The sequence below is a fragment of the Chanos chanos genome, chromosome 6 (assembly GCF_902362185.1).
Source record: "Chanos chanos chromosome 6, fChaCha1.1, whole genome shotgun sequence".
Lineage (NCBI taxonomy): Eukaryota > Metazoa > Chordata > Actinopteri > Gonorynchiformes > Chanidae > Chanos > Chanos chanos.
Window position 1 is genome coordinate 35,503,820 of NC_044500.1, and position 27,139 is coordinate 35,530,958.

General features: G+C 42.2%; 1 protein-coding gene across 1 annotated transcript; it reads right to left on the minus strand.

Moving 5' to 3' along the window:
- Positions 1–1,904: 1,904 nt before the first annotated feature.
- skib (v-ski avian sarcoma viral oncogene homolog b) lies at positions 1,905–26,436 on the minus strand. The gene is made up of 7 exons (XM_030778306.1): positions 25,534–26,436; positions 4,472–4,585; positions 4,168–4,256; positions 3,702–3,982; positions 2,966–3,234; positions 2,434–2,664; positions 1,905–2,138 (listed from the first exon to the last, which is right to left on the minus strand). The coding sequence occupies exons 1-7, from the start codon at positions 26,434–26,436 to the stop codon at positions 1,905–1,907; spliced, it is 2,121 nt and encodes a 706-aa protein (XP_030634166.1).
- Positions 26,437–27,139: the final 703 nt, after the last annotated feature.

Sequence of the window (27,139 nt, forward strand, 5' to 3'; positions counted from 1 at the left end):
ATTAAGAATTGTTGATCTTCTTTAATGGGTATTACATGAAAAATAAAACAACAAGCATCAAGAATGACCCACACAAGAAACCAAAGCTATGACAAGAGCATTTACACAATGGCTCTTCCTATTTTTTTTTCTTAATATATAAAGATGAGAAATAAAGACTGATATGAACAGGTATACTGCTGTTTTCATCAAATAAAAGAGCACCTAGAGACATACTCTGAATAAATAAAGCAATGAGAGATATATACTATGCATCAAGCTTTATTGAGCCTGGTAAGGGAAGAGCTATAGTGCTATTATAAGATAACAAAATGATATATCAGGATTTTGGGACAGACAATACAGAACATCACATATATATATAAAAAATATATATATATATGCTGGGATATTCTTTAGAGAAAATTGAAGCAGTGAAACGTGAATCACTTTCATTTATTTAATTAATTTTCCCAATGACTTGAGAATGTTTCACATCTTATTGTCAGAACCTTATACAGTAAATGCCCCCTAGTGGCCAACATGTCTGCTGCTGAGGACTGCTTTTCAGAACTATGTAAGAATATCCACTTCCCAAGTATATGATTTATTGGTTGGGAACAAGAGCATTTTGAACATTTAATGAGTGGAGCAAACAAATGTATTACCATGATATCATTTACATTTTTCCTGCTTTAACATGCTAAGTGGTATTTACATTAATAACAAAGTATGAAAAGGTTTTCAATCTATGCTTGCTATATGAAACTTGAAAACTATAAGGGTGTAAAATGCACAATACAATATTCTTTTCTTGAAAGTGCAATATCATTTGGTAAAGTAAAAAAATATATATCCATATTTTGTATAGAAGTAGAAATGTTATTTTCATAAACAGCATGTTTCTTTCTTAAATGAGCCCTAGAACCAGTGACTGAAAATGGACATCTGTAACTTGACAGAGCAGCAAATATTTGCTGTTGCTAATTAAGTACTACACAAAGGATAGGTTTTCTATAATGTTCATTCAGTCCACCTATCGAAAGTCAAACAGGTAGCACAGACAAGGAAAATCACGATCGTATAAACATATTTGCTTTGTCCTAAAAAATATCGTTTTTCAGAGAACCACATGATTCGGTGACATTTGTAAGGACTGTAAAAAGTAATACTTGTGTGAGATATTGAAGTTAAGGACTAATGGTGGGATGGATTCCATGTTGATCGATGTCAATACTTCAGAGCTTTTAGTACACGATAATAAAAATATGAAGACAAAAAGCTAATTTGTATGTTTGTGTTTATACGAAAGCCTTGCATATGGCATAGCATTTCTTGTTCATGCAAATTATTTAGATACTACAAAAAAAAATGTACAAGTAAGCAAAATATTTGAATAAGTAATGACAGATCCTGTGCTGTGTATTTTCTGGACTGTAATATCTTCTTGTGCACGGAATATTAGTGGCACTAGCAGGACATTCATCTGCTACTGTCATCTCATGAATAGGAAACACTCCTTTGATTTCCCTGTAATTTTCAAGTATATATCTTTGCAAAAATTTTAAATAGCTTATATCAAAATAAATTCCTTGGATAGCTTAAGAACCTATCAGAAGGTAATGAAGTTCCGTGTGGAGATTACGTTCCGTAGAGTCCTCTTGTTCGGCCTGTTCGACATGCTCTACCATGATATATTCCAGTTTATCTTGACACATTCACATATTACTGTTACAGTCTCCACTAACTATCAATAAACATGAAACAAGTTTGTTTACACCGAAAGGTTTTTTTTTTCTTTTTCTGCTCCCTTTATTTCTGCTTTTGACGTATTTTCTTAATTTGCAAAAATAAACAGTTTGCAGGAAGTCCTCTAACACATCCTCTGTTCCGACGTCTTCATCTCCTCTGTTCTGACTACATGTTTAAACTACATCTGGACATGCTCTCTTGATTTGGTTCTCCCTCTCCACAGGTTGGGGTGCAGACTCCTGGGCAGAGTGGCTGTTGCTGTTGTCTAGGTTGTGGCCCAGCTGTTCCTGGAGCTCTTTGACTACACGCTCCAGGTTTTGCCGGGCTTCGCGCTCCCTCAGGAGGTCCTCTCTCAGCTGCTCCCGGTCCACCTCGGCCTGCTGCAACTTCAGCTGGAGCTCCTCGATCTGAAAACACAAAACGGTGAGAGAGCTTAGTACAGACATCCTATAGGACAGATCCTGGAGCCTTAAATACCTCCTATCATTTGAATTCTATCATTTCAATCATTCATCTTTGAGTAAAACCTGCCCTCACTTTTGCCTGCTACCACCGCGTGCTATCAACATGTTAATTAAAGGTAACCGTGAATGACTCATTTAGTATTGATTGATCTGTTTCTGGATCTGACAAATGAAATGTTTTATGGAGCTACACCTCGATTTCCATGGTTAACACGTCTTTAAGTCGTGTGATGTGTACCTGGGAGGAGTACTTGGCCCTCAGACGGCCAGCCTCGCAGCCCTTGTCACACACGCGCAGTTGTCGCTCTTGGTCGAGCTCCCTCTTCAGCCTGCCGCACGACTCGTTGGCCTCTCTCACTTTTTTCTCACACTCCACGTGCAGACGTTCAATCTCTTTTCTCAGGTTGCGCTTGGCTTCGATGGCCTCTCTCAGCCTGCCCTTTTTGGTCACTCTCACAAACTCCAGCTCCTGAGGAATGGAACATGTTCGCTTACTGACTCTTGATCATTTCAGGCTGTAAACGGAGGACTAATGCTTAACTGTGTCAAACGCCAAAACAATTTTTACACAGTTGAATGGAGGGAGGAAACAGATTTTCAATACAACATTCAGTATTTCCAAGGATATTCAAGCTTTCATGTATCTCATGCAACTGAGTTTATCAATAAATCCATGCAGCTCCACATAGCAGACTACACCAATATACTGATTCTTGTACTATTTCATATTTATTTTCAACCAGTGTCTGTATAATCCTAGCTGAGTGTACCTGCTGGAGGCTCCGCTTGGCCTGAAGGGCGGCTGCGAGCTTCTCCTCCTGTTTGAGCCTCATGCGGACAATCTCCTGCAGGAACCTCTCCCTGGCCTCCTTAGAGGTCAGATCACTGTATAGGGTTTGTCTGAGCGCCTCCAGTTCAGAGCAGGGACCTACTGGCAGCCTGACCCAACCCTCCTGTCCCTCCAGTGAGCCGCGGCTGCCCAGGGCCATGGCTTTGTTAGCACAGGGGAGGGGTGGCATGGAAGAATGGGAACGGGGACCTGATATCAGAAAAATAAGGCAATATTAATGGAGCTGCCATATAATGGGTGAATGAAGATATTGTTATTATCAAGATAAACACAGCTAATAATCTGTGTCAAATGATGTTACTCAATGACAACACGTTTAAAAATACAATCAGCTAAAACACAAACAAGTAAGTTACTAATTTAATTTACATAAGCTTTAAATACAGCTAACTAGTACAAGCGGACAGGCGTGTTCGGTTTGATGCCAGAAAACTCAGTTTGTACAGTATGGTATCAGCCACCAGGTGTCACCCAAGCAAAGGAATACATGCAATCTTTCTTTCCAAAACTTTTAAAGAGGAAGGAATCCTGTAATTTTCATTTCTAATAGTCGGCTGTTGTTTTGAGCGTACTTGAGAAGAACGCAACTCCTTCTGATATGCTTTTTTTTTTTTTTTTTAGTGAAAGAAGTAGTGAAAGAAAAGCCTGAGACTCACCCTCATCACAGTTATCCACCTCGATGTCTGCATCGGAGTCATTGTCCTCAGCGGCTGATTGGTTGACTGCTGTTGAGGTCGGGAATGATTGGGCCACTGACTGGGGCTGTGTTTCCCCATGTGAACCTCTCTTCAGCAGCCTGCAGCTGTCCACCAGTCCTAAGGGCTGCCTCTCACTGGACGTGGAGACTCGTGAAGGAATCTGTTCATTCTTTTGATGGGCGACAGGGGACTCTACTCCATTTGGGATGGTCAAGTTCTCTGACCTTTTAGACAGTGACCTGAATAATAACAAAACACAACGAGCCGTAAACCAGACATGTCTACTAGACTAAGCTATAGTTTTACAGCTATTGTACATAAATGTTGTGTGCATTTGACTGAAATCTGGATAATAGGGTAGATGTTTCAGTTCATTTTGAATGCTGAGAAGATGAATTTGCTGATGTGTCTCTGTCACACACACCTCTCAGGCTGCTGGTTGGAGGTCTCTCTCTCAGCAGACCAGGGCCTGAAGGCTGAAGGTCTCTGCTTAAACTGAAGCTTCCTCAGGTCCTGGAAATAAAGAAACAGAACAGTGGTTATTAGCATCTATCCCAAATAATAGGGTACAAAATAAATATCTTTAAGCTGAGTAGAACAGGGCTTTCAACTGGCAAAACTAGGGCAATTTGACTTTATGTGGGATTATCCATCGCTACTCTCTGTGGGATAATCCACTTTAGGATATCCATATCGCAGTCTGGTCTAATAGACGCAACCAAACAAACCTTGTTTGCAGATGCTGTCAAGGACTGGAACCAGTCCGGGTGTTTCTCTTTGTCTGGGAACGGGGACTGCGGACGCTCCTGTTTTGACTTCTTGCTTGGTATTGGGCTGTATGCCTGAGGAGGGAAAAGAATAGCGGATTAACATACACATATTTAATATAAATGGGAATAGAGAATATTGGAGCAGACAGGGCTCCTCAGCTACAAAAAGAGGGTTTCACACAGCCAGCCATAGCACCCTCAGTAATATGACCTCACATAGTTTAAGAATGACCAAGAGAAAAGTAAAAAACAAACAAACAAACAAACAAACAAAAAAAAAAACTGTGAGAAGAATCTTGACAGTACAAATATTCATTAAAAAAATGTGACCCTCAAAGCGGCTTCAGCTTGAAAAGCATAACTCTGACAGTGAGTAATTCCACCTGCCCTCAGGTCTCTGCATGTCAAGTGGAAGATGTGTTTACCTTACTTGTATTAAAGGCCTGCCTAGACCTGTGATAAATTCAGGAATTTAAAACATCCTTGTAACCAGAACATCCTCACCGCAATCCCTAGAGCAAATGCTAGCTAAGGATAAATCAGGGAACTTAACTACTCTGGCCACATACGAATGAGAGATGTCATTGTTTTGTATTGTGAAATCCCTGTAGTGTGACCATTATAACTCTGACCGTCTGAGCAAATGAGGTCATGTCTTCAAGTGTAGGACAGCGAGAGCTACGGTTAGTTCTCCCAGGGCAACACAAGGGGGAGGTGTGGATCAGGATTATGTGTGTGTCTGTGTGAGCGTGTGTCTTTGTGTATGTGTATGTGTGTGTGTGTGTGTGTGTGTGTGAGCATGTGTATGTGTGTCTCTTTGTGCTTGAGTGTGTGTGTGTGTCTGGAGTAGGCTTATGTAGCTTTGTGTCTCAATGAAGATAAACATATCTGAAAAAAAAAAAACAACTTGATGATCCCAACAAAACATTTTATAAGTTTTGGCTGTTATTATCAAAACAGACAGTGCCAAAATATTGCAACAAGATGTCCCCACTGGGATATAAAGACAAACATATGTGTATGTGTATGCTCCTTAAAGCTGAATCTCTCATTAGGGCTCTCCTTTTTCTGCCGCTCTTACACATAAAGCTGTAATAATAAGCTCTTTCTGTTATCGCAGGGTACGGGTGTGTGTGGCATGACTGTGGCTGTCTGGACCCAATTCCTTTCATCCATCTCTGACTCACGCTAGACTAAGAGACCAACCTCTGCGATGGGTGTGGTTTACACACACACACACACACACACACACACACGCACACACACGCACACACACACTCTCTCACTCTCTTTTGAGATTTCAACTGTTTAGAGTGATTCATGCTGAAGAACTCTTCATTTAGAGTGCAGCTGCCTGAGGATCTCTTGTAGGTTCAATACACTTTTGTGTATAATTTATAACATGAGCATCTTTAAAAACAAAAAGCTGAGAAGAGAAAATCGGAGGCTCTCAACGCTAGATGCAAAGATGTGGGAAAATGTAAGAACACGTTCAAAGAATACTTTCTGACAGCTGCTTACACTATTACTATTGGTCTCACTGTTTTCTTCACATTTCCTCACCAACCCAATGCAATGAATTAGGGTAAAGGTCCTTTTTTTCCTTGACGAAACGAGGATGAGCAAAAGCAAAATATTAGTCAAGCCTGCAACTACTTTGTCACTGCTTTCTCAACAAAGGCTGTCTGTCTGGTTTGGTTCCTTCCCTGAGGTTTGCAGTTCCAGGAAGACTAGGCGCCCCAGACATAATAGTCTCTGACTCCACACCCTGCCAGACACCACAAGGGAGCTGTTGGTGAGATGGCCAGCTGATCAGAGAGTAGAGGAGCCATGACACAACGCTCAGTCAACGCCGCATCAAAGTCTGGCCACACAGGACCCGGATCTTGACAGGCACACACATCACTGAGTGTATCAAAGAGCTGGCCGAAACCCACACAGACATAATGGCTGTAGACCCCATATCAGATTAGACACTCTAATGTTATCAAATACATACTTTCTTTCAAACCTGCCAAAAATACATTCCCGCTCTTGAGTGTAGCAGTTTATATTCTGTGGTCCCACATTCACTAAGTGAAATGAAAATCAGTTTATAAAAAAAAAAAAAAAGTCCATAGTTTAGAGGTCTGTATGCAATCTAAGCAATGGAAAACAAACCTTATTTAGTTCGAGGGCACATAATGAGATAAGACAATAAAAATAAATTTGTACGTTAATGTTACATGTCTACTTTATGGCAGTTCATGAATATCGCCACACAAGGTGGAGTGACTTTCAGTGAGAGCCCTTCCTTTGCCTACTCCAGTTAGTTCCAAGAGCCAGACAGAACGAGTGAGAGGGCCACATTTCCTCCAGATAGTTTTCTTTGGCAAACGCCCCTGTGGGAACCCAGTGAGTCTAGTTCCTGAATGTGAGGGGGTGGGTTTGGGGAGCAGGACCACAGAGGAAACACAAAGCAACAGGAATGTATACTTGAAGGCCAAGTACAGCCTACTCTTAAAGTGTCCATTCAAAAGGTACCCTCTCAGCTGCCTATTGTGCCATTCTTTGAAGACACGTGACGAAGGAGCCCTTGAAAGCAAACAGGAACGCGACGGCATACAACACTTGCTCACTGCATTATCTTTGTACACGACGACCACTGGCTTTACATCTACTACATGTATTTATTACTTATTATTCAGAGAGAAATATTTTCAAAATATAAACGCACAGTCTGTGGCTCTCTTCGTCTTTGGACTAAGTTGCTCTAAGGGAATTCAGAGATTCTCTGAAACAGAAAGACAGTATCAGTGAGGCATGGTGAAATGCAACCTACCAGTTCTCCTGTCAACAGCGCTCTATCTGACTAACTTTTTTTTTTTTCAACTGATGCTAAATAGAGCATGAAAATGCTATGGTATTGCTGATGTCCAGTAACAAAAGACTAAAACAACACTGATCTCAATAGTGAGCTTCAGAATGTCAGTTACTAAGATTTGCCCTAAGTGTGTCAAAATCCATTTGTTTTGAGAGCACATGAAATGTAACAGTTTGTCCTGTGTCAGAAGGTGTTTTAGCATTACGTTAAAGATGGTGACTTTTGTTAATGACAAGGAAAGAATTCCCAGGTGTAGTCTTTTCATAATTAATTCACATTAGCTATAGTACCCCCCCCCCCCCCCCCCCCCCCCAAAAAAAAAGCTATCGGTCCTACATTTACTCAGGCACACAATCCAAATCTGCAGAGATATTATTCAGAAGCAACTAAAATAGCCTCGCCTACTGAACTTCCTCAAGTGCACCACACTGCATGATAGCATGTGAGTAGAATGGTGCACAGCAACCAGGCAACAAGTTTGTATTACTCCCTCGTCCGTCTGCTAAAACCCTGCCTTTAATCCAGAGATCTGTGTGTGCTTAGCCCTGTTCTGTAAAGCACAAGGGCACACCAATTGGCAGAGCTTACTTGGGTAACAGTCTTACTGAAAGGTGTTAGAGACGGCTGTTCTGAATGGGAGGGTGTGGAGGGCTGGTGGCGGTGGTTGGGGGGGGGGGGGGGGGGGCATGTCTGCTGTTCTAAAGTGAGTAGTTTGTGGGTTCCCTGTATTTATGTTTAGCTCAGTGGACAACCAGTGCCAGCTGTCTGGGAGGCTAATCTGAATGGTGTCATCCTAAAATGTCTCTGGCTATTTCACTTTCCTGCTTGGGCAAAAGGTGGGTACTGTTTCCCTTGAAACCCAACCTCTAACTTCCCCGTTCCTAGAAACTAACTGCTGTGCTCTGTCATTCATGTGCAGTTTCTCCTTACAGCTCATTTTCAGTGATGCACATGTATCAGTGACACATGACAGATTCGACGTCTGCTTTTGCTTTGTACACTAAACACCATACAGTGTAAATAAGCCACACAGTCTGTGTGCATGTGCGTGTGTGTGTGTGTGTGTGTCTAAGTGTGTCTGTGTGATGAGGACTGGCTGTGCTGTGATGTCGTGAGGACAGTCTTAGGGAAAAGCAACCTTGATTGGATTGCGTTAATAGCCTTTGGGACTGAGACTTGAAGGAGTCTGAGCTCAGGAGAGGACAGACTTTGAAAAGCTGTCTCTACAGATGGGACAGAAACAGGGTTTAAATGTATAATCCTGTGAGCTAAGACGACAGGGCTGGTATCCATCTTCTTCACCACACACCGATATGCGGCATCTCACTAAGACAGAATCTGATAACACCCTGTCCACCATTCCTGTCTCCTTATTTAGACAGGAAAAAAAAAACAACTTAAAACAACAAAAATGCTGTAAACAAAATCTAAGGTACACTGAATTTCATGAATTCACGTTAATTCTTATCTCTAAAACAGTTTTAAAATCTGTCCTCGTCGTCCTTCAGTGCAGGCCCAGCAGCTGAATCTTAAAAAAGAAGCAAGGTATGATTTCATTCACTCCTTCTAGTGGAGACAGAGATGCATGCACAAATGCACACGCAGGTTGCTACCCAACCACCGTCCAGCAAACAAATATAATCAAGGATTACATGCTATTAGCATGCAGGTTTGCTTTGGCTCCAAGTTCCAGATATATTTGGACATGAACTCTTGAGTGTCAGTGATATATTTATAGATCCTTTTATGTACAGGAATCTCTTCATAATGCCCATATTGTACTTGTGTACTAAAATGGACTCAGACTGTACATTACGCGTTCCATAGGCTACGGTTAGTGAAGCGTACTGAAGCGGACTATGTAGCACCATCTCTAAGCTCCATTATACAGGTTTAATACCCCAACTCAGTCTTTCTGCTTCTTTTCAGATTTAGCACGCTGTACACGCAATATGCGTAACGCCATTCAGGAGGCCACAGTGGAAGATGGGTAAGAAAAGAGCCATCAGGCATCCCACAATAAGATCTCTTATTGCGCACCAATGTTGCAGTGCTCCTTTTCACATTATCAGAATATTTGAGTTAAATACATTTAAAAACATCCCCACACTCAAGACAAGAATTAAATTATTAAAGAATATATTTGGGTTTGCATGCATTTGATTTGGTGGGGGGAAACTATTAAATGTCCATAATGGTGGATTCTGGAAAAAAAAAAGGAAAAAAATCCAGAGACTGACATACAAAACAAGTTACTGCCTCTAAAGGCCGACATAAGACTGAGGTTAAAGTCATGGATTGGCTAAATGTAATCTGTGTGCTTAGCACTAATGCATAGGCAGAGAGAGCAAAAAGGCGATTAAAGTCTCATTGGATGACCAGAACAGAACCCAAACAGAGAGGGGTCCAAATAAAGAGGCCATGATATCACATAACATGTAAAATGAGATTCAAGAGAAGCAGAACAAACCCCAAAACACGGGCCTGGCTTAACCTTCCTCTCCCTTTATCTCTTTCATTGTACTTCTTCTCTTGTTGTGTCTAGAGACCAGCACTAGCTCTCTGTAGCTGGCTGACTAGCTGGACCTCTCGTGACTGTGTGATTGATGGAGCAGATGGGACCACAGCTTCTCTCAAGTGAGAGTGTGGGCTCCTGTCAGCAGCTGTCCGTCTCACAAAGGAGACCTTCCCACTTCTAACGTCTGGGCTTAAGAGAGCACTCAGTAAGGGACAAGAGGAACAGGACGAAATGAACCAGAACAGCTTTGGACACTATGTGTTTCACCGTTCCTTGGTGTTTATTTACAAGGTCGGCGATGGGCGAAAGCAGCACTAACACACATTCTAGAGCTTCAGTAAGTTTCACGACAGCATGATAATTGCAAGTTTCATTTTCCTCAGCGTTTCCAAAGATCTCACTGTCTGTCCTGCCAAACCAGCAATCAGTCAGTCCAGACAGTAAGATAAGATAGAGCACACAGGATATGTGGTTTGCCAAAGAGCTGCTGCAGCGTCTGACCTTGGATATACAAACGCTTGCCGCCCTGTCTTCTCACACAATGTCACGCCTCCGTAGCCAGAGTCGACATTTAAAGATCCAGCGCTCTTCAATCCACCTCATATTAAAGAAACTAAACATACTCAGCCCACGCACCCTGTGAGCCAAATAAAGGCCTGGCCACTCTCTGAAGGCAGGTGGTGAGTTTATTTGGGAGGATGAAAGGGTATGAATGCCAAGAGGAGGTTAAGAGGTGTGAGGGTATGGAAGGGCTGCAGCAACCATAAAAACCCCCATGTGAAAGGTCAGGCTGAAGTTAGGGTCAACATTTAGGGTCTCAGATGATGTCATTGTACTGAAACAGCATCTACTGTGGAAGCAGGGTATAAGGTAATTGGTCAAAGCGAGGTGATAAATCCACCGTAAATTTACAGCCACCATTCTGTTTGTGGCACTCTCTGTATTTTCTCCTCTTCGCTCACAGCAACTACATGGGAAATATACGATATGGAGGTGCAGTAAAGACTATATGGCTCATACAGGGAAACTGGGGAGATACTAGTTGTTCCACAACCTCAGGGTTGAGGAAATGCAGCCCATCCTTCCAGGAGTGAGGTCATACTCTGACCTCTCTGATAGTCCACAGCGTGTCCATTTGAGACTGTTGGTAATCAGCGCAAGAGGACCTAATGGAAAACACTGCAATTCTGTGAAATGCACTCAGGCCCAGAACATTTGAGAATGGCGCTGAGGGAGAGGGACCACTAATTAGGGTTGGATGCAGCCAGACTGGGAATGTATTTATTTTACTTTGCTCTGCTTTACGCGCAATCACTTTGAAAGCTCAATGTTCCCTCAGAATTCATAAAAAACAAAAACTAGTGTGGCTAAAGTGCTAATGGAAGCAGGCAGAATGACAGGAAGCATTAGAAATAACAGGAGGGGAAAAAAGGACATGTGGTTAAAGAGAAAGAAAATCAGGGAGAAAAACTTGGTAACAAACCACTGGGCTACGATGAATGCGACTCAATAACTGGAACCATTTTTCGACAGTACTTAAAAGTACATCAAGCTTGATTTAGACTTTTTTTTTTTTTTATTTGAGCGATGGATGGAAAGGCTACATTTCGAAAAAAACCCTGCATTTTTTTATGTTTAGACTTTTTTGTTAAAGCGCACATCTTCAAGAACCGTGCTAGCACATTTACACAATCCAGAGATCATTACATAGAGTGATTAATAAAGACATTGAATTTGTTCCACGCAACAGTGAGGAAAGGAGTTTCCTTCAAGATGGAAAGTGAAAAAAGTGGAAAAACTAACAAAAAACTGCTTTGAAAGTTGCCCATTAGTGAATCACTACTCCACATCAAACCTAAGCTGTCTGAAAAGTCAGTAGGAGAGGAGCTGCAGCTCTCATTAAAAAACAAGCAAACAAACTAATAAAAAAAAAAAAAACTTTTGGTGTTTCTTAAACCTGTCTGATGGAGGGTGTGACACACTACATTATTTCATTCACTGCAATGTACTGTCTGCTTCATGACCCTGAAAATTCCTGGAAACGTCTTTTTCCTGGACCATTTTACAGCACTCCTCTGAGTCTGAAGGGGCCAATGTTTTTCTCCATAGCAACCACATAACAGTGAAGCACAGCTAAGCTCTGACTCAACAAACAGAACTCAACGTATTACAGAATTCAGCATCTCCACGCCAGGGTTTTCCCCAAACAGGACCCTTTCTCCTCACTCCTGCCGAGGTTGACTTCACACAGGCAAAGGTTTGAGCACTTAATATAGGTAATTCATAATAGACACCCATAAACATTCTTCTTTGTCTCCCGATTTTTAGACAGATTCTGCATCTTCAACTGCCATGTATAGCTGATGCACTGAAAACACAACATTTCAGAACCCATAACACCAAATGGATGTATTGACTGACAGAATCACTGTTAGTGAGTCAGTTGGGAACTAACACAGAGGGGAGTGGAGATACAGGCCAGTGTGTTACATAAATGTCTCATGTAGTGTAGGCAGAGCTCTGAGTACACACTGCTCAAACTGCGTTAATGTGTTCAATCTGATCCGGTCAAAGGATTAGAACCTGGTGCTGTTGTGCCGCGCCTGCGAAGAAGGCATGGTTTTAGCGTGTAATCTCCCAGGTCTCTCAGCGCCCAAATCTGCACTGACCCATGTGGCCTTTCTAATGAAGGCTGAGGACAGACAGTGGTTTGTCTCGACTCCATACCTATTTCAGCTTCATCTCTCGCTGGCATTATAAGGAGTTCTGTAACTCATTCATTTAACCACGTCATCTACCGTTGAACATATTTTATTGTTTTCTATGAGTTCTGGATTTATCTTTTAGAATTACTGCTGAAAACAAAACAAAACAAAACAAAAACAATCTCTAATCTTAAATTTTGAATTGATTTTGAATTGATTTTGACAGCATGGTAGTTCGACTGTTAACTGTGTGTTTACAGATGGTATTACTTTATCTGTGTAAATTATTATCTCTTTCACATGTGGGGAAGCATTGCTATCATTTATAATGTGGTAAATGTTTAGACTGGACAAAATTAGTTTCACAGTATTCTACTGAATACTCAACATGATTTGATTTTTCTGTAGTGTCTGATGGCAAACTCAGATGACCCTTCAAGTGGAAAATCAAAGATTATTCTGTATTTGTTGTGAGTAATATTACTGTATAAGGGCCCTGGGGTTTGCCAACGCTATGTCCTTCAACAGCAAGAACACACACACACACACACACACACACACACACACAGTGAGACAGTGAGTGCACAGGGAGAACAGACACCAGTATGGCAGGGAGGGGAGGCCCTGCTCAGGAACTCAATAATAACTTTCAGCAGTCTAGCCAGGAGGCTGGAGGCCCAGACTGTGGCTGTTCCATTCGCATTCCCTCACCCCCTCCGCAGCCCTGGGCTCCTCCCTCCACCCGGCCTGTGTCTGCTCCTCAGGACTAATGCCTTCTGCAGACAGCCTCACACTCTTAAAGGGACACAGCCCACATTTTTCTCCACTGAATCATTCCCGTTGATGCAACCATGAACTCAGAACCTCAGATCATTATTTCCAGCCTTTCTTTCATAGCTCTCTTCCGCCAGCCTCACCATCACCACCTTCTTTTTCTTGGAATTCAAGAGATCTGAACATGACACAGTGAATGATGGAAAGACAGTCTAAAATATGTCAAGGGTCTCTCAATAAATCTTAAGCCTCAAAATTCCACTTCACCATCTCAACAGTAAGACTTTGATGTTTGCCTCGCAACACTCTTAAAAGAGCTTGTCAAGAGCCATCAGTTCTCTACGTCAAGAAAAAAGTATTCAATGTTATTATGCGATCATTTTAGAGCAAATCCAATAGTCTTGTGTTGTGCTCTCTAACTGCCGCTAGCAGGGCACAAGCAGCTGTATATTACAAAGCCTCACAATTTCATATCATATTGGACAAATTATGTGAGAAGTTTTAACTACACTATATAAAGCATCACCATTTGACCAGTCAAGCAAATGTGATAGCCTGAACCATGGAGGGTATTAGGATCACACTTGTCAAATCACATAGTTGTGCAACTCATGGACAATGTCTAAGAGGAAAAATAAGAACAAAACCAAAGAGCAAGAATAATAAACATAGTAACATTTCTGCTTGGACCTCTAATTCTATTACTGGTCTTTGTCGGGCAGAGGATAATAATGGATCTGGATGCTAAGTACATCTGTCTGAGAGTCAGGGCTGCAGTCCGTATTAGGAGTGATGTGATAAGTGCTAGCCATCTCATGCTGCATTTTCAGGAAGCACATATGTTTTTGGTATGAAAGCGCTATGGCTTTGCAGTAGCAGTAGCAAACCAATGAGCTTCACGCATTTCTGATAGTGCCTGAAAATGAGTCCCCGTGCCATTAAAACATCCATGGAAACCTGACACAAAATGGAGGTTAAAGAAGGAGGAAAAACGTCCTGCTGTGAATTTTACCTGCTTGCTGTGGGCGTCTAAGGATTTAGCCAGATTTAACCACACCGTCCAGCATTTGATCCGGGAGACTGTATGGAGCCTCACACTCTAGAGAAGTAGATAAGTATACCACAGCAAGGAAATTATTAAAAATTTAATGGGCTTAAATGACACAGAAACCTTCAAGGGCACGCCTGCCAAACACTGGGTTTCATTCTCCCACTGTCAGCATTTCTCTTCCGTGGATGATGCAAAATGTGGGGGAGGTCAAGAGGCCGGAAACTCTACCCCACTGAGAGACATTAAATGGAAATAAAATATAGAACAAAATTGGGTCAAGAAGTGGAAAGAGACCACATTTGATTTTTTTTTTTTTAAACAAATGAGAAAATGTCAAGGATCTCTTTAACTGTCCACCCATTATTTGATTTTAATTACTCTGTGGGTCAGAATATATGAATTTGTATTTAGACATGGATCACAGAAAGGGAGGTAACACCAAAAACATAGCACTGAGGAAAGGGCATTTTTTGGTGTTCAATGAGTTAAAATTTGTTAGGATTATGTCGGGATACGATAGCCTCTAAAAGAAAGGTCTCAGTGGAAGATATTCTTTCCAAAGGAATCTGGGCTTAACCAGACGTAAAAACCCAATGAGAAAATCAAACATCTGGGCTTAACCAGATCTAAAAAAACCCCCAAGAAAATAAAAAAATAAATAAAAATCATAGATTGGTTGTAGGTATCCAATTTCAGCACTAAGATATACCACAGGATTTAGTCAATCAGCTCTTTGTCTTGAATTGTTCCAACTTGATAAAATTCCAATTTTTAAAAAAATTTGAGTCTTTAATCGACCACAAATTTTTTCACCTTCAAAAATATTGTTTCAAAAAACAATTATCTGATCTGAATTCACACAAACTGTCACAATCAATCAAATCAAGCAAAACACTGTGAAATTTACACACACTATTCATAAATTTAAGACATCAGTCTTACTTCAGAAATACAAATTTGCATATTAAAAGGTATGACCTGGAGCTGATAGAGGAGACAACACATATACACCTCACAAAATTCATTCTGCTGCCTCATCTGGTTCTCTCTGATTCTGTATCGTCCCTGTGACTCAAGTCCGGTACCTTCTAAAACACCGTCACCCTCTCTCGGGATGCCTGCAAAACTTTGTCACCTCCCACCAAGTCACTTAAGAGGTACTGAGGGGGAGAAAGGCAATGAACTTCTGACCTGCCATCAAGGCTGAAGAGGAAGCTCAGGAGCTTGGGGGCAACTAGAGTGCATCTTTGACTCTTTCTCTCTGTTCCATGTCTCACCCTGCAATCCCATAAAAACACAGTAAACTCTGCTTCCAGCCCTTTTATGGCTGCCAGATGGTGGGTAGCCTGAGTGCCCCTGGACTCCTCACCTCTGGACTTGTCTCCACTCCAGTAAAACCAGTTGACCTGCACCAAATAAAATGACATTCACAAAGAGGACTTGATGAAAAACACAAATACATCCTGTTATCTCCAGATTACCAGTGTGTATGATACATCTGACCTGCAGGCACTGCGAATCTTTCCAATGGATTCTCAATGATAAACCCTTGAATGAAATCCTTTTAAATGAATATTTGTGAAAAGAGTGTTTTTTGTGGTTAAAACAGACAGTGAGGGGGTAAATTAAGACATTGAGGTCGTTCAAGCTGTGGAAGACTGCCATCATCTAAAGGTTCTATTGGTTTTTCCACTGTCTAGCACAAGAAGGCTAAAGGGTAAAAGCTTGGAAGTATAAAAAAGAATAGATAATTCAATGGCTTCCGCTTGTTGCTTATCAATTTAAGAGATTGGTTGCTCCTCACCCTTCCTTTCACCTCAGCTGCCACTTCTTTTATTTTCTCTGCTGGCTGGAGACTCCAGTCATTTACGTCCTGCAATTCAACCTGACCTCTCTGCAACCCCAGCCAGGGCTTCCTGAACCATTAGGGGAGCTGCCACTGCAGGCTATTGGTGCTGTAAAGGTTAACAGTCTCCTCACTGACTTGACAAGGCTGCTGTAAAAATGCAGTTCACTCTCTAAGGAGATTCATGGAGCTTTTCACACTGTCCAAATGACATTCTTGTCAGCATCGGTCTGGATTACAGCAAAGTGCATTGACCAAGGCAGCTAATCCTAGTATAGCTTTGAGTAACTCTACCAAAAAAATCAAAATTGACCACTGGTTTGGCAATAGTGTCTGATCAGCAAGGTCTCCATGAGAACGTCCAAGGAGAGAGTTAATAAGTATTACATTCTTGATTAATCCCTCAAGGCTTTAATATGCATAAATATGATCATGGAGGCCATGTGGCCCAAGGCTACATTCTAATCTTCTTTTGAAATTCTTAAAATGTTAAAGCTACTGACTTTAAATCAGTTCTCACTCATCTTATTTATCCACTCCAATGCATTAATGTAGAAAACTTGGCCAGAAAATGTAAAACTGTAAGAATTTAATGACAGAGTCCAAAATTTGCTTTTTCTAAATTATGTATGGCAGCAAGGACAAGTGTTGAATCAGCACATTTTGCAGCTGAATGAATGAGAGAGAGAGAGAGAGAGAGAGAGAGAGAGGGAGAGAGAGAGAGAGAGAGAGAGAGAGAGAGAGAGATTAAAGCTGGTGAAAAAAAAAAAAACTTTCCACACTGAACTTGAATGAGGACTCCTCTCTGGACTCTGAGGTTGTTTGCATTCCAGGAAATTTCTCCAAGTTTCTGCAAATGCAGCACTTAGTTTCCTTACTGAATGCAGAACATTTCAGGGGCTGCAGCTGTCTTGATTTTTGCAATGAGGCCTAGAAAAGGCAAAAGAGAAACCAACTCTTGTTGGGAATTTTAATGAAAACATAGTGTGACAAATGACCCTGAACACCATTTAAAACACCAAATGTGAGGAAGAAAACACTCAGCCCCAAAATTTGTGCATAGTACATGGATATTATTTTTGAATAGTACAACTGAGACTTCAAGGGAAGTTTGTGAATGTGGTCAGTTCTACACTTGAGATACTGTGAAAGTGGCCAGGAAAAGCCTTGTTATCAGAATCCCCCCCCCCCCCCCCCAAAAAAAATCAATGCTGAAGTGGCCTGCAGTGGCTTCCTTTCCAGTAACTACTACTTTCTACGCATGTACTCACCAGATCCCATCATGTGTTTCCACTTTTCCCATAGGATGAAAATGACCTCAGTGCAGTAAAATCAAACAGGGGTGCAAGTCCTGCTCACCAGATGTGAGCCAAGCAAGAAGAGAAAAGGAAGCAAGGAGAGAGAGAGAGAAGCACAGACAGAAAGATACAGACAGACAGACAGATTGAGAGAGTACAGAAAACCATTTCCCTGAAGAATTTATAGCCAACCCCTTGAAGACTGTTGTGATTAAGGGTTCAAGTAGAACCAGAGGTCCCTGGCATATCTCAACAAAGACTCAGCCTGAGGTGGGGTGTGGGGTGTGGTGGAGTTGCCAAAGAGGCCTTGTTGGGCCATCCATCCTCACCCTCAGATCCCCCAGACCAAAGATACAGGTCTAGCTTCAAACACACACACACACATTTCCACCCCAAAGCAAATGCCAGTGTCACTCCACACTCCACTGCACCTGCCTGCCCCACAAAGGCCACTTCCTCCCACTGTGTCCGGCCAAGACCCTTTATCCCATTTAATGCAGCCTGCACCGCAACAAAGGAAGATAAATTATGCTTGATGATTGGGTGACTAATCCCTTTGGAAAGACTAATTCTATCAGCAGCTCATACAGTTGGCCAGTTTAAATGTGTGAATTAAATATGGACAAGCATAAATCTGGGTCTTTGTGAAAATGACCCAGACATTGTTCTTGCGCAGTTCTCACTCATTCGAGCTATTTTTGACCTAGACATTCCTATCATATTCGTCTGGGTTTTATCTGAATGTTCCGACAATTACATAATGGGCTGATTCCTGTCCAGTTCCTAGCCATGCATGAATGAATGGTCACTCAAAATAAATTGACTTTAACCTTAATTTTTTTTTTAAAGGTCTGCAATATTAATCATCTGAATAAACATACAGCATCACACATCACTTCCACGTAACAGCGAGCAAAAATATCGACAACAGCTGACTTTGTATCCAGGGCACATCAAAGTCCTGCACATCAGACGTGTCACACCATAATCTTACATTCCACACTCCGCTCACAGTCAACCTTCTAATCTTTGCGTCTTAGCCTTCTTCTTCCATGTCATGCGATCACATTTGCCTTTTTAAGATTCCAGCCTGCTGCATACAGAGGACACAATGATCTGGTTTTCCTTTTCTATGTTTGGGGGGGGACCCTTAGTTGATTTTTACCAGGAGGAGGTCTGTATGTAAAAACAAACAAACAAACAAACAAAAAAAGCATTCTTTAGGCAGCCAATTAAGCAGTTGGTGCCAAAAGGAGTGGTGATTACCCAGTTTACAATGATAATCTGAAAAGCAGCTTGGGGCTTTTGAGACAGTGTGTAAGCTAGCTAGCCTTCCTGCGCTCCCTACACTGTGGTGGCTATTCCCCCCCATCTTAAAGCACTGGGCTGGTAATACTCCTGTCATTATGGGATCAGGAACAAGCCTGCATCGGTGATCTATTTCAGTCGGCCTCCGCTTTTGCCCGGACTGTTTGTGGTCACTGGTGCACTATAAATATAGGCAGACACCCGTCACAGGCACGCTCTCACATTGCCCAGGACAGGATAGGAAAAGCCAAGTTGCCCCAAGTACAAAAGCTCACCAGAGGTTCAAATAATGGTCTCCGAGTCTCCAGCATCTCAGCTCAGTCACAGAGCATCGCCTCCGTCTCCATACGCGCACCTTCGTTTCAAAAAAAGGGGTAGGGAAAGAATGGAGGGATTAAAGGAAGAGCGAGGCAGAGCCCTGCGCAGCTGAGTAATTGGGAATGACATGTCTGTAACAACACATCAGGCCCTTTGAATAAAGCTCCTTCCTGCAAGAAGCACGACGAACAGAGCAGAGAGAAGCAATTCAGCAGATGCTCTGTGATAAAGAAGCCAGTGAGGGGGTGGCAAGAACAAAAAAAAAAAAAAAAAAAAAAGAGAGAGAGAGTGGAGGTGATATTGAATAAATAGTCCCACACATCCCCTCTGATGTATAGAGTTTTGAGACAGCTGTGCTGAATGCGTTTGATATGGGATATTGCTCAAGGGCTCTGCACAGCTCTCCAAAAGCAGTAATTCAGTATATGTTAAAAAGCACAACACATTTTAATACCATCTGTATGCTTTGCCAACACTCAATACTTAATCTCTAGTGCCTGTCTGAATCTGGCAGACAGACAGACTGGTAAAGAAGAGATGAGATTGGCAGAAAAATGCAGCCGTATCACGCCGGTAAAAAAGAGATTTTTTTTTCTTTTTCACTGTTCATAATTCATTGGATGTGAAACAGAAAAAAATGTATAAAGGGCAAAATGTAGAAAATAGTGCTTGTACATTTCTATTAAATGTGACTTCTTGCTCTCTGAAGAATATGCAATGTAGCATTCTTTCTTATGTAAGATAGATTATTTGAGTCAACGACGGTTTGACAATGAACAGCTTGATAAAGCCAAAAATAATAAGCAAACAAAGTCTGAAATAAATGTTCTGCAAGCGGATCTTTCCATTTAGAAAACGGCCATCTAACTTAACGATTTTGGAGCCTCCCAGAAACACCATGTTGTGGTAGAGTGTTGCATGGACTGGAAAATGGAGGTCTTGCCAGCTGTCTGCGGGGTGTATGAGTGAATCAGCCTTGCTGGAAAAATCTGAAATGTTGCCTTAATGCCTCAGCAACTGCTGCTAAGGCAGAAAAGCCTCATCACTGAATCTCACAGATAAATCACTCATTTCATTCAGAGAACTGTCTCAGACATGGGCGAACAGTGGCTGTTGATCAAGTCATGCTGTCATCATGACGTCTCCTAATGCAGGTCTTGTGCTATTAGGTCAGTTTCCCACATCAACACATTCATTGTTACTGTATGGAGGAGGCTGGAGTGCTGAGCAGCTCCACTAAGCCTGGATGACTGTAGCATCAGCTTATGTCTGTGTTTGTGTCTGAGCATGAGAGAGAGACATAGAAAGAGAGACAGACAGTTACATAGATAGATAGATAGATAGACAGATAGATAGATAGATAGATAGAGAGAGAGAGAGAGAGAGAGAGAGAGAGAGAGAGAGAGAGAGACAAGGAGAGAGAGATAGAGAGAGAGGGAGAGAGGGAGAGAGAGGGAGACAGAGGGAGAGAGAGAGAGAGAGAGAGGGAGAGAGAGAGAGAGGGAGAGGGAGAAAGAGAGAGAGAGAGGGAGAGAGATAGAGAGAGAGGGAGAGAGAGAGAGAGAGAGAGAGAGAGAGAGAGAGAGAGAGAGAGGGAGAGAGATAGAGAGAGCTGGCACGCATCTTTCAGCCCACCAGCCAGGAAGCATCAATTTCGTATTTAGCACAGGAAGAGCAGCTTTGCTTAGCAACTACATCAGCTCTCCAATCACAGAAGTTTTCTGGGTAATGCAGACTGGGCGTGGAGCAGGAGCCGTCTGCTTGCTTCAGAGGAGTGAATGAGAGGCTACCAACTGCTACAAACACAAAATCACTGATTTCACAAAGGTCTGAAATCCTCACACATTCTGTCTATGCTACATCTCAGCTCAAACTTCAGATCAGTGAATGAGAGTGCATCTTATTATATTTTCCACACTTAATGCTTAAACCATCAATGAAGACCTCAACTCTCTTACATCGCAATGTCAGAGAAACGCCACAAAATAGCCAATGATAAAAAAAGACATTTCACAATTTGTCACCCTGTATTGCAGGAGAAACATCACTAATATTCTTTGTGACTGCAAAATATAGGAAAAAGAATTTTTGAAACGCCACTCGAGCATTTAGCAGTTACTTCATTTAGGATTCATCATGGAATCCTCATGATAGTTCTGAGGGTGGTCAGTGGGTGGAACGTAGGCGAGAGCATACCAGGTTGTCTTATGGTACACATACAGGCTCTAAATGGCGCTGACTGGAGAAGTATTATTCAACAGATCAGAGCCATCCTACGAAGAAATTGGAAGAGAAGTTATATCAAGATTTAAATGTTCTGAATTATGTGCAATGTGTTAGACAGCAGAATGGGAAATCTATCATTTGAACTGAACGAGTCTCTGGGTGCGATGCATCTGTGGCGCATCTATGTTGAATTCATATTTTAATATTTCCAATTTGTTCTGGCTGGCAGAGAAATAATTAAAATTCCAGCAGGATTAAATAAAAGCATCCTCCAGCTCATCAGAGTGGATTAAAGCAGAGCCACGAGGCTGCGCATTTACTGCATCTAATGGCATTCTCTCGAAAAGTTCCTCTGTACTCGACTGAAACTTTTGAACTACAGGACCCCTTGAGTGACTCAGGATTAACAAATTTCCAAGACGTTCAATTAAAACAGCAAAATCTTGTGCAGTGGATTCTGCATAATCCAGGATTTTCTGGCTACACAGCAGATGGGTTGCAGAATTAATCATGAGGCTGAAGATCGCTATTGACTACAGACCTGATCTGAGAAACTGATCATAAAACAACACCGCCATCATACTACCATCTGTCCTAACTGACTAGTCACACTACCACTCAGTGCCACTCTACTTCTCTATCAGTGCTCTCTCACTGCTCATCAAACATACATACGCTTACACTATGTTTTCTGTACCAGACATCCGTAGCATTGACCTACACTTTCCTCAGCAATGGGCACTGGCTGTAAAATGCACATAAAGGATGAGCTAAAGAACTGCAAACAGATGTGTGTGTGTGGGGGGGGGGGTTCCATTCTGCTCGACAGACTAAAAGGGCTTTTTGATGAAGAAAAATCACTGGTCTGATATGTATAAAACCTCATCCCAAGCTGGCATGAAAAATGGATAGTCTCCGGTGAAAAAAAAAAGATATTTGCAGACAAAGACGGCGGCAGGTCCTCACCCCCCCCACATCATCCAACAGAGAGCTCCAGCTGATGCCCTTTAAACAAGAGGTCAGGCCAGAGAGAATAGAGGGCATAACCTTTGAGAGTCCCTGACACCTACCCTCCCCAAAACACACCAGGGAAGGGATGAGGAAGGCATCTCTTGGGAACCGTTAAGCCATCAGCCAGCATCTTTAAAATGCAGCCACTCAGAGAAGGAGTTAAAAAAACGAAGCTCACCAGCCCCGTATCACCTGGTTTGTTTGAGCATCTAATGTTTTCTGTTTGATCACATCTTGGTTGGTGTGGACAGAGGCTGTAGTCTGGCCGCTGTGGAGGGGAAGCTCGGTACCGGAGCTTCCCCTCCAGTGCAGTGCAGTGCAGTGATAGGATGGTAGGAAGGCATGTGCCCACAGCAGCGAGGTCAGCAGACAGATGGGAATGGAAATGAGTAGGCAGCAAGCTCATATTAATCTTCCCCCACAGCTGATCCAGGCATTATACATGCAAACTCGCATGCACACGGCCACCCCCAACCTCCACAACGCACATCTATTATGATCCCCTCCACCTTGGGCTGGACACTCAGTTGATTGGTTCGGGCTCAGGTTGGGAGGTAATTTGAGTGAGGAGAACAAAGGAGAGTTTGATATCCATTCCATTCAGTGACTCCATGGCCCCTCAGCGTCCAGTTAATTCCCAAATGCAATTCTCCTTGGAAGCTTTAATTTTGGCAGTATGATGTGTATGCTCTTAACACAGATGACTTAGAGAGAAAGTTAAAGCCGCCTGATCCGCAGCATTATATCAAACAACGTGGATCAACCTTTCAGGACCCAAACCTAGGACTCAAAAGCAAAACAAACCAAAAGCTCCAAATGCGGAATTATTATGCATTACAGTGTTGTTGCTTTTGGAAAATAATGCTGACCTCAATGTTTTATACGTCCAAGTTTTTTGCAGATTACATCAGAGTTTTAAAAAAAATCACTCTTAAATGTAGTTTTTTGCAATATTTGATCATTTATTTGCCATTTTTTTTTCTTTCCTTTATCAGAGAACCATCTGTCCACTGCTAGGACGGAAGGGACAGATGATTGGCTGGATGGTCTGAAAGGGAATGGGGGTGGAGGGGGTCACTGGCTTTGGTGAGAGGTCACGTGTCACAGACCTTTGACAAGACATGTCAAGGCCCTGGCAGACAGGCCAACAAATTCTTAATGAGCGCCCACTGTCCTTTCACAGAAATCTATGCACCGTTAGTTTAGAAATAAAGTCTAGCACAAGATTCCAGACAGGAAAGGATTCCCATTCAATCTACTTTCTTAAAGTCAACCCATCTCAAAGTCCGATAAAATGTTTCCTCATAAATGCCTTCCAAAAAAATCAGAGACCTAAAAAGTTGTTTTAGGGTTAAGAGATTTGTTGTGAAAGGACACACATCCTCAAAAAGATAGCATCTCCTAACACAAATTTCATTGCTTGATTAAACCTATAACCAAAGCACAGCTAGCTAAAATATGGGAGAATAAAGTTTCTGGCTCTGCATCAGACATGCATATGAGTGGAAATGTGTGAGTGTGTAGGGGGGGGGGGCGGGGGTGGTTGATGGATAAAACACTAAGATGTTCTTCAGTGAGACTGAAGAAGGGTGATAACATTGAGTTGTTGTTTTATGGGTAAGCAAGCTAAGGTGGGCAGATAGCAACTCTGTCCGGCCTTTGAGCAGCCTGGTCTGTCAGGGTGATATATAGCCGCACTGGTACGCTGCTCCCTAAGGACCTGGCCTGTCTCCTAACTGGGACATTTCTGACAATGAACCACAGTAGACATACAGCATCACCCGCTCACTCCAAAAACGCTTGTACTCGACTTCATATGAAGAGACATGCTGTTACATTGACAAGACAGATTACATCATGTGAGAGAATATGATACTTGATAAGGATAATCTTATTACGTATCATATTATGTAAATAACCTTCCAGTCCCTGCCGAGTTTTGTTTTCATACAACTTTTCTCAATCTAAAATGAATAATTTAGTGAAATAAAGTGATTTTAACTGTAGTAAATGTGTGCTGAATAACAAAAGGCAAATTAATGTTAAATAAAGATCAGAGTAAGGAGGAGCAGCCTAATGTTTTTCATGTAATAAACGAAAGCACTTTTTTTCTGGGGTAAATGATGTTTCATAATATATGACACTGCATTTCTAAAATGTGACATGTCTCTCACATTTTCTGTGGTACTGAAACTGTACTAGCTGTACCAAACACCCCATGTCTGGCAGAGTAACTCCATGGAAACACAGACATATATGTGTAGGCCCATTAGAACAGTCACACTCAACAGCTGCGGTGTGGAGGGGAACAACCAAGGCAGAGTCTCCTCACCCTTTGTCCACATAGAGTGTCTCTGACCCTGGTGTGGAGTCAGTTCAGACAGAGGGACTGAAGGCCAGTGGTGACCCCCAAACCAACTGCTTTTGGAGGATGACCTCTAGTCTACCCCCAAGCTACACACACAACACGCATCCCCCTCCCGCTCACCCACTTTGAGGTTCATTAATGGCTTTCCCAAGCCTCCCTATCTCTAGTCCCCATAAAATATATCATTCAGCCTCCATTTGTCATATGCAGATGCCCTTGAGTAAGCTCAGAGGCCCAAGACCCATGAGTAGATTGGTTAGGGACAAGACACATAAACCTGATGGCTTGCTGTACTTTTATCTTATTCTCTTTCAAAACAGTAAATCATTTTTACTGTCAGTAAATGAATGGATATAAAATGAATCCACAGACACAACTCAAGATAAGCGTAATAACCACGTCATTCTGTGATGCAAACAATAGAAAAGTCATAGTTTCTGTCTGTATGAGTAATGCAGCAATCTCTCTTAAGAACAAACATAGTCTGGGATTTATCCCTTTAATACTGAACAGTACAGCAGGTGTAGTGCAATAGAACATGATAGAAAATTACTTAAATGATGTTAGATAATGATGTTTAAATGATGGGTAAATTCTCAGATAAGTTTAAATTCGGCACAGCCTATGACAACCGACTTCTAGGTTTGAAGCTGAATACTGAGCAGCAGTATCCATGACGCGGAGATAAATTTTGGGGTCTTCAACTGTGTCGTATGCAAACTGAATAAACTTACCCTGAAAGATGAATTCTTGTACTTGTTTGCGAGGTCAAATTTTCCTTTTATTTCACTGAGAAGCTGCTGAAGCGAACTCTTCTCCTCTTTGTCAGTGTAGTCAGGATCCAAAAGTATATACGCTCTCCAGTTTGCAGAGTCGAACCCCCAGTGACAGGTCCTGTTTTCTAGCCTTTTGTGACTATGTACAACAAACTTGTGAGTTGGGAACATTAACCTGCAGTCAATGCACTGTATACATGCTGCATTCGGGCTAATGTATAGCTCTGGGACGAAAAGTCCTTTGCACTTCCCAAAGCATTCGTGATAAACTTTGAAGCTTTTCTCCGTTCGCTCTAGCTCTATTGAGCCAGACAGCTCCTTATCAACGTGAGGGGGAAAGGTGCCACCGTATATTAGGGCATTACAGAGGCGTTCGGCATCCGTTTGGGTGATAAGTCCACATGAGGGTGCTGAAAAGGGCAGGATCCCCATAACTTTGAGGATTTCGAGCTGATCTGCCGTGCACCTTGAACAGTAAATGTGGAGATCGTCGCACACTGAGTTAATCTGTTGTAGGGAAAAGTCTCGTAAAACACTGTTAAGTATTTGTGGTAAACAAAGGCGTTTCTCACCCCCGACCACAAAACAAGAAATCGTTTCACGCTCAAGGACCGTCTCGCACCTCTCGGTGGAGCGGTCAGAGGGGATGAAGAGGGGCCCGGACATGACCGGGGGTGTTTGCGTAGGAAGGTTAAGGATTACTTCGGGGCTTTTGCCATCTTTCTTAAAAAGCATTTCTTGTTGCCATCGCGCCGAAAATGCCGCCGGTCCACCAAGAGAGCTCATGGAACTCAAATGAAACTGCTTTAGAGTTTGTTGAAGTCCTGGATGAGGCTGAAAGCTTGATGAAGCAGCCTCCATGTTTTCAGCACTAGCACAGAAGAGCTCTAACTCAGGCAATCGATAAAATAATAAAATTTCACAGAACCATTAAAAGAAGTCCAATACAGTACGTTACATTTCCCTATCACTTCGGTGAGCATTAAACACTACGACTTAATCCATTAAGCGCAATCATTTTAAAGTCATATGTCCTAAATAGAAGAGTTCATAACCAGCAAAATTATACCCGATCCTTTAGACTGTGATTTCGTGCTCAAATTGAGTCCCTGATGATCTCTTTTCGACTGGATTGCATAGTCTGTCGTTCGCATTTATAATGTGGAATAATCCTCGTCGGTGTAGTTGAAGCGAGTGTGTCTCCCTCCTTCCACTCACTGCATGAGTGTGTGTGAAACTCTCTCTCTCTCTCTCTCTCTCTCTCTCTCTCTCTCTCTCTCTCTCTCTCTCTCTCTCTCTCTCTCTCTCTCTCTCTCTCTCTGTGTTTGTTTGTGTCTGGTTCAGTCATTGAATCCCGGCCAAGAATGTGACTGACTCCCCGGGCTGGCTGTTCCATGAACACTTGTCCCTCCCTCTGCCTCCATAGCAGCTGCAAAGGCCGTAAAAAAAAAGGAGTGCATTACATGGCACAACGAATGCACACAGTTCCTCTAAATGGCATTGGGCTAACTATTTGCAAATTAAGTTGTGACATGTTCTTTAAAGGTTGCAAATTTAAAATGCC

Excerpts from the sequence above, each read along its gene's own strand:
- skib (XM_030778306.1), bottom strand. The coding sequence starts at position 26,436 with ATGGAGGCTGCTTCATCAAGCTTTCAGCCTCATCCAGGACTTCAACAA. Across the intron at positions 2,665-2,965 it reads CCAAGCGGAGCCTCCAGCAG|GAGCTGGAGTTTGTGAGAGT; the intron begins GTACACTCAGCT and ends TCCATTCCTCAG. Across the intron at positions 2,139-2,433 it reads GGGCCAAGTACTCCTCCCAG|ATCGAGGAGCTCCAGCTGAA; the intron begins GTACACATCACA and ends TTGTGTTTTCAG.